At 33.7% G+C, this 13666-nt stretch overlaps 1 protein-coding gene across 1 annotated transcript in view; it reads right to left on the bottom strand.

Annotated features, from left to right (window-relative positions):
* Positions 1-13666, bottom strand: part of LOC149566376 (uncharacterized) — a 261740-nt gene that overhangs the window by 41439 nt on the left and 206635 nt on the right. Inside the window, exon 20 of the mRNA XM_089819749.1 lies at positions 5271-5362. Within this exon, the coding sequence (XP_089675875.1) occupies positions 5271-5362 (92 nt within the window). The remainder of the gene's footprint in view (positions 1-5270; positions 5363-13666) is intronic.

Consider the following 13666-nt stretch of genomic DNA (forward strand, 5'->3'; position numbering starts at 1 on the left):
AAGCAGCTTGAGTTGGGCATACCTCTAGTATTCGGTATCTTTTTCCACCAAGCTTTATTGTGACACTCTGTGGTCTGGATTCATACACCCCATGCCTTTGATACATGTATGGTTGTCCCAGCAAAACATCACATACATCTAAAGGTGCTACATCACAGATTATTTCATCCTTGAATGGTTTGATTGAGTATGATAGGCAACACTGTTGATTTATCTGAATATCTTTTCCTTCACTAACCCATCCCATAGAGTATGGTTGTGGGCGTCTTGTCATTTTTAAACTTAATCTCTTGGTTGTCTCCATAGAAATTAAGTTCTTTTGGCTCCCACTATCAACAATAAAATGTAGAGGCTTTCCATCACCCCACATCTGTGAATGGAACAATCTCTTCTCATCTTCTCATGGAACTACTTTCGCTGTTGCAACAATGGCATATGGGCCTGCTTCTATTACTGACTCATTTTCAGGAGTTTCCATTGGTGTGGATTCAAGCTCAACTTCCTCTTCTTGTATTTCTGTCATCAAATTCTTAATTCTTCGACAATCCTTTGTGTTATGAGTTGGACTCCTATGTATCTCACACCACATGCCCGTATTTGTTTGTGCCTTTTTGGTAGCCCACCACATATTCTTGGGTGGATTTGCGGGAGGGTCCTTCCCCAGTGGTTTTCCCCCAAAATTATTATTGCCTTCACCCCTTGGCTTATTATTTGAAAAGTAATCCCTTTTTCCTTTCTGTTTTAACTCAATTTTTGTAGCATATTTGTAAGCAGTTGCCAATGTTTCAATATTCAAGAATTTCATTTCAGTTTGAATGTATCTATGAAGCCCACTACGATATTTCAGAATTCAATGCTTCTTTGAATCTTCTATACCCAGTTTTGCAGAGAATGCATGGAATGTATGGGTGTAATCTTGCACAGATTGGTCCCTCTTTTGTCAAAGCAACTGCCATTCTATAGATTTCTATTCATATACATCTTCAGGCAAGTATGCTTCTTTTATGTATTCCAAAAATTCCCCCCAGGTGGGTTTGTTATCAGATGGTATTTCCAACTCTTCTCCTACCTCGCTTTCTTTATTCAATACTCTGGTTTCCCATGCTAGTTTGACATGAATTTCAGCTTTCAAGAGGGCAAACGTTATTTTTTCCGCATCCAAAAAATTATTTATAGAGAAATATCATTCTAACTTGGATAACCAATTATCAATAGCATCAGCATCAACGTTTCCTTCAAAATTGGGGATATCAAAGTTCACCTATACTTTAAAAGGGGTGTTCCCATGAAATGGTGCTACTGAATTCGGCACTTGTTGGGTTTTCAAAATTTCTAAAAACTTACTCATCATATCTTCTCGCTACCTGGACAAAGCCTCTTCCATCATCTTCTTCACAGAGTGTTTCGAAGCATCCGACATCTTTGGTTTTGTGCGTTGTAGAGATAGGTATTCCGACATATTTCTTGTAGCCAATCCTAGTGTTTGATATGAGGTTCTTGTATTAGTTGGCATACAAGAGCGTTCCCACTCCGATACCACTAATCTAAATTGATGAAGTGGGCTGCAAACACGATATCTGGTGAATTGTTTACCTACGATATCAATGTTCAAATTTTGGAGATTCTTGCAAAAACTCGAAAGAGTTCTATGCAAACCAAAAGCCATCTTATTCATTGAGATTGAAAGAATATATACAATGATGGAATATCAACAGCCACCATAACCATGAATTTGAAATGTTTATGTGGCTAAAATTAAAAAAGCAACAAATTAAACTAAACTATTCAAAACTAGGTGTCTAATTACCCCAACTTGTCAGAGTCAACTTTTGACCTGTAGCTCAAAATTCGAAACCACTTATGCCGTTGGAAAGAAGAATTAAAAACCTAGTTCAATCCCTAAAACAGCAAGCCTACGGCTGCCTAGTTTTAGGGACCAATTACAGTTTCAGCTTGAAATTTTGAGCAAAAGACCTCCGTAAAGGCCAAACAAAAAGATATAGAAAAACTATAAAAAAATATGAAAAATACTTTCAAAAAGATTAGATCTTCTATATAATCTAGATCAAGGAAATACAATAAAGGAAATTAATTACATGTCATCTGCAAGTGTATATTAATACAGTCAGATCTCTTATATAGCCAATATCACAAAGTAAGAAAGGAAGCATCTCTATGATTGGTATGAACAATATTGTCTATTTTAATAATAAATAATAATAAATTTAATAAAATGTTATTATTTCTAAGTTTGAAGAGCAGAAATGCAGTAAGGGAGAGGCATGTGTAAATCCATCCAATCGGTCATTCCCAAGATAGGCTAGGGATCAACAACCCCGAGCGCCTTGCGGACATGTCCAAGAAAGGCTTAAGGGCTTGGATCTATTAAAACCTTGAGGGAAACCGTTGAGTTTGGTGTCTAAGCAACCTATTGCACCTTAGCATTATAATAAACTAGAATAATTACCAAGATAGCATGGTCGTTCTCAATATAGCTTATTACTAATTTACCTATAGTTGTTTCATATAGCATGAATTAAGTTAATATATTTAAATTCAAGTAATTTAAGCATAGATTAATTAATGTTGTCAGTAAATTATATATTGTAGCCGACGGGTAGAATTGTATCCGAAAGGGAACGTGACGGTTGAGTCACCCCTTCAAGAAAGTATATGTACACCATCCAGAAGGGACTTTGGAACATCATTGTAATGAGCATAATCATATTGTGAGCGTTGGAGTGCGTATTCCGTATATGAATAAAGTATCTATTCTGTGTTATATCTTACTGTACTACATGTGATAAGTATCCTTTTACCCTATACGATAAACAATTAATGCATAACTAGTTTAACTTACTTGGGACATTACAAATGGTATCAGAGCATGATCCTACCATGGTACACGATAAAAGATGGAACAAGGAATCACTCTAGTCAATAAGAAGGAAACTAACAATGTGAGAATTATGTGTATGCTTCATGTATGCTTTGTCTTCATGTATTTATGTGTATACCTTGTGTTTGTTTCGTGTCTTCATGCATTAATGCTTTGTGTACTCTTATTTTCATGCATTTACATCCCATATTTTCAAGTGCATAATCTATGAATGGTTCTACTTTGGTTTATCTAGCGTAATACAATAACTAGAGAGAGATAAATCCAAGACATACTAGTATGCAAATAGGATTTTGGCCAAATTCAATTGGCATCGTTATAAGACGGTCTAAGATCATTTCTCTAAAAAATGAGAGAAAACTTGTCTTAAGTTAAATGTCACCATTAAATAACAAAAAAAACATGGAATTGCTTGATGACAAGCAATTTTGGGGAGGGAATGATTGTGATGTCCTCTTTCTAAAATAAAATTTAATAGTAAAATTAAATATAAAAATAAATGAATTCTCAATTTCTAGTCAATTAATAATCAAATTACGTTTGCTCAAATATAACATATTAATAATCAATATTAACTTAACATATTTGATAGACAATAATTAATATATAATTATAATGAAGTGATGTGATCGGTTGTTTGAGAGGCACGACTCCTTGAAAGAAGCATGTCTTTGAAGATTTAAACAAAAAGAATTAAAAAGAAGAAAGTAATAAACATCCACGGGTTTGCAAGATGTATACTAAATAATAGTATCTCTTACGTAGTCAGAAACCCTATTGATAAATAAGGAAGACAACTAGAAAATATTATCCCCAAAACTTATCTTTAGTAGACCGCAGATTATCTACAGAACATTCCACACAGCAATGGCATTGTGGAGGAAATATAAGAAAGGAAATTAATTACATATTGTCTGCAATTGTATATTAATACAGTTGGATCTCTTACATAGTCAATATCACCGGGTAAGAAAGGGAGCATCTGTACGATAGGTATGGACAATATTGTCTATTTTACATATATATAATAATAAATTTAACAAGAAGAAATGTTATTTTTTCTACATTTGAAGAAGAGAAGAAATGCAATAAGGGAGAGGCATGTGTAATTCCAACGAATCAGTCATTCCCAAGATAGGGTAGGGATCAACAACCCTGAGTACCTTGTAGACATGTCTAGAAAAGGCTTAAGGGCTTGGATTTGTTAAAACCTTGAGGGAAATCGTTGAGTTTAGTGTCTAAGCAACATGTTGCATCTCAGCATTCTTATAAACTGGAATAATAACCAAGATAGTGTGGTCTTTCTCAAAATAGCTTATTGCTAATTCACCTATAGTTGTTTCTTATAACATGATTTAAGTTAGTATATTTCAATTCAACTATGTTAAACATAGATTAATTAATGCATAACTAGTTGAACTTACTTGGGGACATTACAGATTACTTTCTCAATTGCAGCATTTTGAGGCTTTGGAAGTCAAACTAGCTTCCAGAAGGCTCCATATGGTTAAAAATGATCAGCAAGTGAAGTCCAATCTGATAGTTTAGTTTTCATAGGTTGACGATACCAGATTGCCAGTCACCATATTATTTTCAGTAGGATATAACATTCCACACAGGTCATACACATTCAGTTTTGTACGACAACTATTGGACAGGATTCTTGGATGATATATAAGTAAAGCAATTGCTTATCTTTCATAAAATTGCAGTAAAATGGGAATATATTGGCGAAAACTTCAATGATTATTTTTAAACATCCTAGGCAGGTAGTTGTTGGTTTCATGCTATTATTTTATGACCTTGGCAGTTTCATCACTGGATCCATGCTAATATTGTAATAAAAACTTCTCAACAATGAGCTACCAGATCCCTTTAATTTGAATGTCAATATCTGTCAATTTGGCATTGATCCATAAATGAAGGGTAAAGTGGTCATTTTGACATTGACGCACTTTCACTTGTTATCTGCAAGTTTGTCGCTGACTGGACTTCGAAAATTATTTCTACCAAGTTGGCATTGATCAATTCTGTTATTTTTAATGAATATTGTTATCTACCCATGTTAAAACTAAAATGAACAGACTGCTTCATACAGTATAATGTAGATATTGCAGTTTAGACTTTGAAATATTTGTAGTTAGTATAAAGTCCTCAACTCTTGGAATACTACAATTGATAGTTACAAATTTACAGCTATGCTTACATGAAAAATAATTAAAAAACTAAAAAACAAAAATGATCTCTGGTGCTGAAAAGGCTCAAGCTTCAACATTGATATGAATGTTGTGATAGAGTTTAGCATATTCAATGACCAAAAATACAGAAAAACTGGTTTGGATACCTGATATATTGTAAATCTGAACCTTACCTGATCACACGTGTAAATTCACGTGGTGGTATAAAATCATTCCTCTGAGATCTGAGCATAGGAACTTCGTGTACTTTAGCACCAAATGTGAACTGCAGAACATTTCAAAATTCAAATATGCCAATGAGTTACTAAGCTTTTGTATCTACATTTATCATACTTCAAATTTCTTCAACCAAAAACATTCACACATTGATAGTGGAACACAATTCTTCTACTGGGGGTTGGGGGAGGGTGAATTGGTAGAAGAGTTAAATTTCAGATCCTTCACAAATTAAAATAATCCTGACAAACTTTTAAGCATAAAAAGATAATTGATTAGAGAACAACACATAAAAAGCCACAACACATGAAGTACATGGAAAAGCCAAACTGGGTGAAAATCCATGGTGAGAATTGCTACTAGAATCTACTGTCCTAATCCACCATCATGAAGAAATGATGTGTGCAAAGTTTAAGGGTGCTACCCTTAAGGAATCACATGTAATGTCCCTTGCTGGGACTTGGTTAAATATTTCTTTATAAAGATTCTTGCAGACTTATCTTGTATATTCTCAGTATTTCTGAATGTTTATTTCTCAAGTTTTGTATACCTTAATATACTTTGTAATAAGAAAAGCTGTGTCTCTTCATTTTATTTAATTTATTATGTTATTATTTTTATTTATTAATAATATTATTATTATGTTATGATTAATGTTGTTATTAATATTATTAATATTAATGCAATTTGTATATTTTGATTAATTAATTAATATATAAAATTATATTTTATTGTTTTATAGAATAATATTTAATTATTATTTGGTTAATTCCCCTACAATAATATGTGATATTAACAAGATTATAACATTATAATTATATCAATACTAATATTATATCATTATTTTATATTTTTATTTATTATTATTATTTTTAATTAATTATTCATTAATATTTTTAATCATACAGGTATTATTTTGATGGGGATATTACAGTCCTCCCCTCTCAAATCTTGCTTGTCCTCAAGCAAAAATCATTTACACAACTTATGTTGTAGAGCCATCATACAATTATAATTGCAATTTATTTGAGAGCTATTATTATAATTTGCGAAAACCATAATCACAAATCCTTAGCTTTGCTGGACATTTATTTCAGTTTGTAATCAATTGCATTAAATTCTAATATCATTGGAGTCACAAGGAGTTGAATGTCAAGAGTTGTCTCGTTGATAGTTAGTTTTCATGCCAACTGTTCGCAATAATGTCCAACTCTTGTAGGTGCATATTTACTTTGTGTGTGACATCTATATGCATTTGAAAGCTAAAGAGAACAGTAATTGCACTATAATTCTTTGCCTAGACATCTTAGTAGCCATTTGGAAGTATTTAAATTACATTTGGCCTCAATTCAAGCAATCATTAACAATTTGAAAAAAAAGGACAGCAAGATATAGGATGCATGCAAAGTGTTTGACAGAATGTCAAACATTCAAAAGTGAGGTAATTTGATGTTTGTAGAGTTCGAACCGGTTGAGTTTCTTACAGTGACAAACCTGTTCACTTTGAGAAGTATGCTGAGCAGGCTTGTTTGCTGGCACTAAGATTTGATGACTAGAATGTCAGTCTCAGATATGTGTGTTCATACAGCTGTATTCTCAACTCCTGGAGATATACGGCAGGTAGAAAGAAATCAAATCCTCAGTCATTATGCTAACATATATATGCAGATGTAACACCTCACAGAGATATTGGTTAAAGAAGGAATATGAATGATTTGTCTTGGCCTATGTATGAGGATGACACCATTTCTTGTAACAGTAGCTGGCATTTTTTGGATTCATTCAGCAACAACAGGATAGGTTCAATTCCTTCAAAAACAATACTGAAGAAGCATTTTTTTGCTGGCATGAATGCTAAAGACTGTGTCATTATGAGTTCAAGTCGTTTCTCATAGAATGACAGTGGGTTGGTATCATTATTGGTGGATGAAGATACTGCCTTTGTGGTTAAAAATTACAATGCCAGGGATAGTAAAAATGTGGTTTGATGATAGACAGATGTAGGCAGATGTAACTGTTATGCATGTGTGAATGAAATTCTCATCACATGCATAAGGAAGATGGTGATATGTTTGGTGTGGAGTGTAACTGAAAAAAAAGGTATTTTAATAGACTATAAACGTTGGAATAACACATGGTGATGTGTTGTTTTGATAGTGTCAATGTTGTATGAATGCAAGACGCAATTCTTAGTCGGACTGTAAAAACAGTGGTAGTGTGAACTTGTTTTCTGATTCCTTCAAAAATAAGGTGCATCGACAAGTGTAACATGAAAGAGGTTATCCAAAACAGTGTTCATATATGTTAAGGTAAAAGGAAGATTATGAGCAGTTATTCTTGGTGTTTATTTTTTAAATTGCGATTGCCTTTTTGAGATAGATCTGAGTGATTTTTAAGGTGTGTGTGTACTAAAAAATGGTGGTATGGATTCTGTAGTTTTTGTTAGAAGACTCTAAGTTTGCTGATTGTGAGAACATGGAAATAAACTATTAGTTTTCATCTAATTGAAGTTAACAAGAGTTGTGCAATAAGTGCACAATTTGAATACTGTGTGCAAAGCAAAGATAATCTGCTGGAGGTCTATGTGGGAGAGTTGCAGAATGACGGTGAGTATTCAGTTTTTGAAGAATAATCTACAGCCAAGATCATCCTGTTGACAGTTGATGCTGGGGAAACTTAGTTTGTTTCCAGTCTACAACCTTGACATTTATCTTGCTAAACTCTCGTGCTTCTAATCTTATTAGAAGTTTTGTATTATGCATTATTGTGCTGTTGTCTGAATGGTTGTAGCCATTTTCAGTTCAGTTGGAAGGTTAGAGCCAATGTTTGAAATGTGAAGGTTGAAGCTCTTGTTGTACTGGGTTGCAGCCCATTGTTGACTGATTCGTGAAATGTGGCTCTTGCTATGTGATGTTTTGTGTCATTGTCTCAAATTTATTCTTGTGAATCCATCCTATCTCTTACTAAAATTTTAGAATACTGATTTACACCCTCCCCCTCTTAGTATTTTCTGTGTTTTCAAACTCATTCTAACATTCCCCATCAAACTTGACAAGTTCACATGCTTCACACTTCCTAAGGTTGTCATAAGCTGACAACTAAGAGATCATTTATTAGTATGGTAACTTCCTCCTTTGCATGATCATGGCATACAAGATAATAAATGATATCACATATCCATGCATTTTAAGATCTACCTTCACACTTGTACTGAGGGAAGAATATAGAAGATGACATTAAAGGTCAGCCCTCCTTAAATGACAATTACCTTTCATAATTCAAGTGACCCAATCTTTTGTGGCTCAGTTGACTCATGTTCCTTAGTGAAACAAGAAATAGATTCTTGTATTGGAGTATATGGGATATTATGTAATACTTTAATTAATAGTGTCCTTCAATTACATTATTCACTTAAGCTAAAGATAGGCACATTTTCCTTTTATTAAATTCAGCTAATAATAGCTTAAATTGTCTTATTCATTATGATTGTGACACCTGGCACTAGCTAATTTAATCTCACTTAAAAGGGTTTAGTGTAGAGTTTCATTCCTTCTTTCATAAGAATACATTCTTTCTTTATATGTAAAATTATTCCTTAGTGCATCAATACTTAATCCTCACGTCATTGAACATGTTATTCTTCCTTGACCAAAAATTTCTTGCCGGTGGTGTCCTTACAAATGATTCTTGGCTTGTGAGATTGATTCACCAACAACAAACCTGCAAGGTTCCTATCCAAAATTCTGGAATGATACCTTGAGCTAATTGTTTGTGCACTTTCGGCTCAAACATAGTTGGCTTTTTGTCAAAATCTGAGCTGTTGAGTTTTTGGGTGATTTTTCTTGTGGTCAGCGGAAATTTTTGAGGGCAGTGGAAAATTTGGACCATCATGTCTGCATAGAACCATACAATCACTGACATAGGCACAGGGAACATTCCATCACTGTTCAAAGAATATTCCTTCACTGGCCGTCAAGAGATTATTTTGTAGGAGTATTCCGTCAGTAGTATATAAAATGCACTTTCTTAAGTTTTACCCTGCCTTCACCAAAACAACCATAAGTGTTGCAGATGACATCAAAATTGTGCAAATAAGATATCCCTGATTAGCTGTTTATAATCCCAATCCAATGGTACTGGTCTTGATTTCTGATCCTGCACCAATATTCCACTACAAGCTTGTGAAGTCAGATATTTTCTTTTGTGCTTCCAGGTCCATATTTTGCACATCCAGACTCTATTTTTTGCAAATGAGTAAGCGTTGTAAAGTTTTTAATTTTTATTACTTTGTATTTTGTGTTTTTTCATCTCACTTTGAGTTTTCGAGTAATGATTGAGTGCAATACAAAAAATAACTAAGTATTGAACAGAAACACTTTAAACTAACTATCCGCCAATGTAAGGATAAATTGATTTATTCAATTTTTAGAACCAATTACAAATCGTGGCCATATCAGGCTTTCATAATCTGATCTGTGCATCAAAATGGACTGAATTGGTGGTGCCAACCGTAGCTGCTCCTTTCCTCCAATGCCAACAACCTGGGAATATATCTAAAGTTGCCTAATTCAGATTTTAATGATCAATTTCTGCCTTCTAGTTGCTGCTGCCTCAGATCTGCGGTCTTCAATTGCCAAACTGTATTGCACAGCTGGTATTTCTCAATATAAGACTGCCTGGTAATAATCTGAGGGACGTAAAGGTCTGGAAGGAAAAACCTTTTCTTTGTCAACACATAAATTTCAAACCTGATAAAAAACTGACCAAGTTTGTGTCTGATCTGGAACTGTTTTGTGACTTTTAGGAATAGTATGGTAGACCTGGTACAATTATATGATGTGATGATTGCATCAAAACCCCTACCTGCATTAGATACTTCAAAACTCTACCTTAAAAATCAGATTTTTTATTTGCTTCCACTGAAAATTGTTTTTTCTTCACCTTTCAAATCAAAGTATTCTGAATTCCGAACCACCGGGGTGAGTTTTCATTCACCACCAAAGCATTCCAAGAGATTATGTTCTTGAAGGGCAAATTTTCTGAAGAATTCACTGCCAGAGCTCCTTCATCAGAAAACAATGAATAGCAAATGTCTGGAATGAATGTGTCCTATTCTGCTTCCCTCCCTTTAAGTCTTTTTCTTTTCCCTCCAAAGAAATTTGAATTTCGCTTAAAATAACATTTTAAACTTATTTAAGTCCCTTCCAGGGGATTGATCAATCAAGGGGGAGGGGGGTCTTTTTAATTAAGAAGTAGTCATCCCATAACTTAATCATCCTAGGGGGTAGTGCCCATGACCCCTTTTATTACTATTATTGTTGCTATAGTATGACTAGAATAATCCACTTAACTTACTATTTAATTATAAACTGAGGAAATAGTTAAATTATTTCTTAATTAGACATAGCTCACACATCTAGACCCCGATCTGAATTTTTTTTTTATTCCCCTGTCCACTAATGTTGTCCAACTACTGTGAGGTGACTGTTGGCCCTTTCCTAAAATTTTGACACTACGCTAAAAAATAGGAATTGTGTCAAAAGCGTCCAAGGTGTTCCCAGAGGTCTCCTCGTGTGTTCCTGCCAACTCCAAATACATCCCTGAAAATTAGGGATTCCTCCTAAAATCTAGGAGACTGCCCAAAACTGGTCAAATTGGCTCACAAAACCCTGATATGTCTCGCCAAGCTCCTACAAGGGTCCCCTACACAATCTGTCGGCCTACAGGAATCAAATCATAGGTCAATCCCAACTGTCAATTAGCGTGCCTAAGAACGGGAAATTACACTTTAAATTTGATGATTAGTTATAAGTTAATAAAACTACATTAAAGATATGACTTTATTGTTAATTTTATTTATTTATTTGATAAAGTGACTAGGGAGGCCAAATATTAAATTAAAGATGATTTATTTTATTGGATGGACCTTGACTATTTAATGCTACATTTGGAGATTAAAAGGGGGGTGATTCTTATTAGATAAAAGCTAAAAATATTCCCAAAAAAATTGCAGAAAAGTAAAGAAATATTTCTTTTTAAATGACCAATGAACAAGGACAAATATAGTGAAATAGTAGTTAGAGCCTATTAAAGGAGGATTGGAGCTCTCATTTGGGCATGTTGAATTTGATTTTTATATCGCTTCTGTCTTGGACCAGACTGCTTCGTCACCTTTGGTTTGTGAGGATGAAAACCCTTACAAACGACACTTCTACGTAGTCGAGAGATACAATTTGGAGAATACTATACTTACATTCAGAGGCCATATATGAAGATATTGGAGATTAAATATCATAGTTTTTAGAGACTATTCTATATCCAATTTGAAGAGAACAGATTTGGAGAAGATTGTAGTGGGTTTATTTCTATTTGCGGGTTGTATTTTCTCCCTTGTTGGTCATACCATTTCTAGCTAATGGTACTACTTCTTGAGGGCCACGTGAGATTTTTATTACATTAAATTTAATATTGTCATAGTTAACTTTGAAATTGTCACTTATTGCTTCTGGTTATGTAATGTATCTTTCATGAGTTCTTATTTCTACTTTCAGTTAATGCTTTTTTTCTATTAGAAACATTAAGTTTGTTTTTCCTTTATATGAAGCTTTCAATCTCCATTATTGGGGCCTAATTGTTTTGTGGACTTATTACAAAGCTGCATCCATGTTCTTTCCTAAAAGTTTCTTAGATTATTTTTAATATTATTGATTTTTTTAATAGCAAAAATCATTTAACTTACTACTATTCAAGAAGATGTGTCTTTCTTTCCTTTGAAAATCATGATTGTTCTGAAAGACAAATTGAAGGGTTTTTTGTATTTAGAAAAATATGTGGTTCTTTCTTCGCTGCATTTGTGAATTTATGGAGTAGGAGATCATGAATTCTAAACCTGAATTGGCAGAATCTCCTAGGCATGACATCGTACCACCATATATAGGTAAACTCAGCTTGCTTCTTTTGTGTCCTTGTCAATTAACAGTTAACTCATTCAATACATCTTCTCATTGAATTTTACAAAATTAAAACTACTTAAATTTAAGCTTTTTTTTAAGTTACTGAGTATTTACTCTGTTTTTCCAAAAACCGGACAAATTTTTCCTGAATTGTTTTTAATGCTTGCCGAGTTTTTGTCGAGTCCGAGTTTTCCAGCTATGGATAAAACAATGGATCTCCATGCTTCTCTGATATTTCATTCTCTAGGTTTTCTTGCATTCATCTGCTGTTTAGCTCATTAAATGCATTCCAGAAATTTATTGCATTTCTTTTGGTGGAGTATATGAAAGATTCGCATGAAATGTATTATATGTTCTCAAACAACTGCATGCACACTTAAACACCAGGAGTATCGGAGAAACCTGCAGCGATGATTGAATCAACAATACTCCAAGCAATGACGTCTATGTTCCTTTCATGTGCTCTTTACTTTTAATACCACTCAGATATATGAATATTTCTTGTGTTTCATTGGGTTCACTATCCACACAGCTTGTATGGGTCTTTTATTTCTTTTTTTTCCTCAACTAATAGAAAACAGTAATTGCAATCTTGCACAATTCTGTATATCTCTTTTGCAAAAGAAAATGTGAGTGTCTGAAACTTTGTGGGATGAATGAACAACACTAACTTTGTCTCCTCTGTAAACATTGGAATGGCAACTGAAAATCTTCTTACTGAAAACACATCACATAATGAAACTGAAACCAATTTCATAACTCCAATATATGTAATGGTTTAAACAAGACAGAAATGAACCAAAGTATTTCACCTTAACAAGAACACAATCGAATCATCTCTGCCAAATTGAGCCATGGGTGAAAATTGGTAACAATTGCATGTGTTTTGATTTTCCAAGTATTCAAAATATTTACATTATAGGTATGTCACTACATCTATTACGGAAGTAATTGGTAAATACTTGCTTATATTTAACAAAGACTGAGAGGTCACTATATAAAAAAGAATGGAACGATGTTTCCTTAGGAAACGATCGTAAAGAATAGTAACATTCTATTCTAGCTGAAAGAAAGCTAAAAAAGCTACAGCTAACTAAAGCTAGCTAAATATTTACAATAGATTGCCATTGAATAATAATAAGTGGTTATCTATTCTCGTAATACACTCCCTTAATGGTAAATCTATCTACAACACCAAGCTGTCGTCTGAATTTGATATACTTATCAGGACCAAGAGTTTTGGTGAGAATGTTTACAGTCTAATCTGTGGTAAGAACATACTGCAAATCTATTATAGTGTCTTCAACCAGCTGTCGTATGTAGCGACAACGAACATCCACATGCTTGGTTCGTTCATGGAAGACTGGATTTCGAGCTAACTTAATAATGCCTTCATTATC

This window comes from Cupressus sempervirens, chromosome 3, assembly GCF_028749045.1.
Source record: "Cupressus sempervirens isolate cs-2001-9-10 chromosome 3, ASM2874904v1, whole genome shotgun sequence".
Lineage (NCBI taxonomy): Eukaryota > Viridiplantae > Streptophyta > Pinopsida > Cupressales > Cupressaceae > Cupressus > Cupressus sempervirens.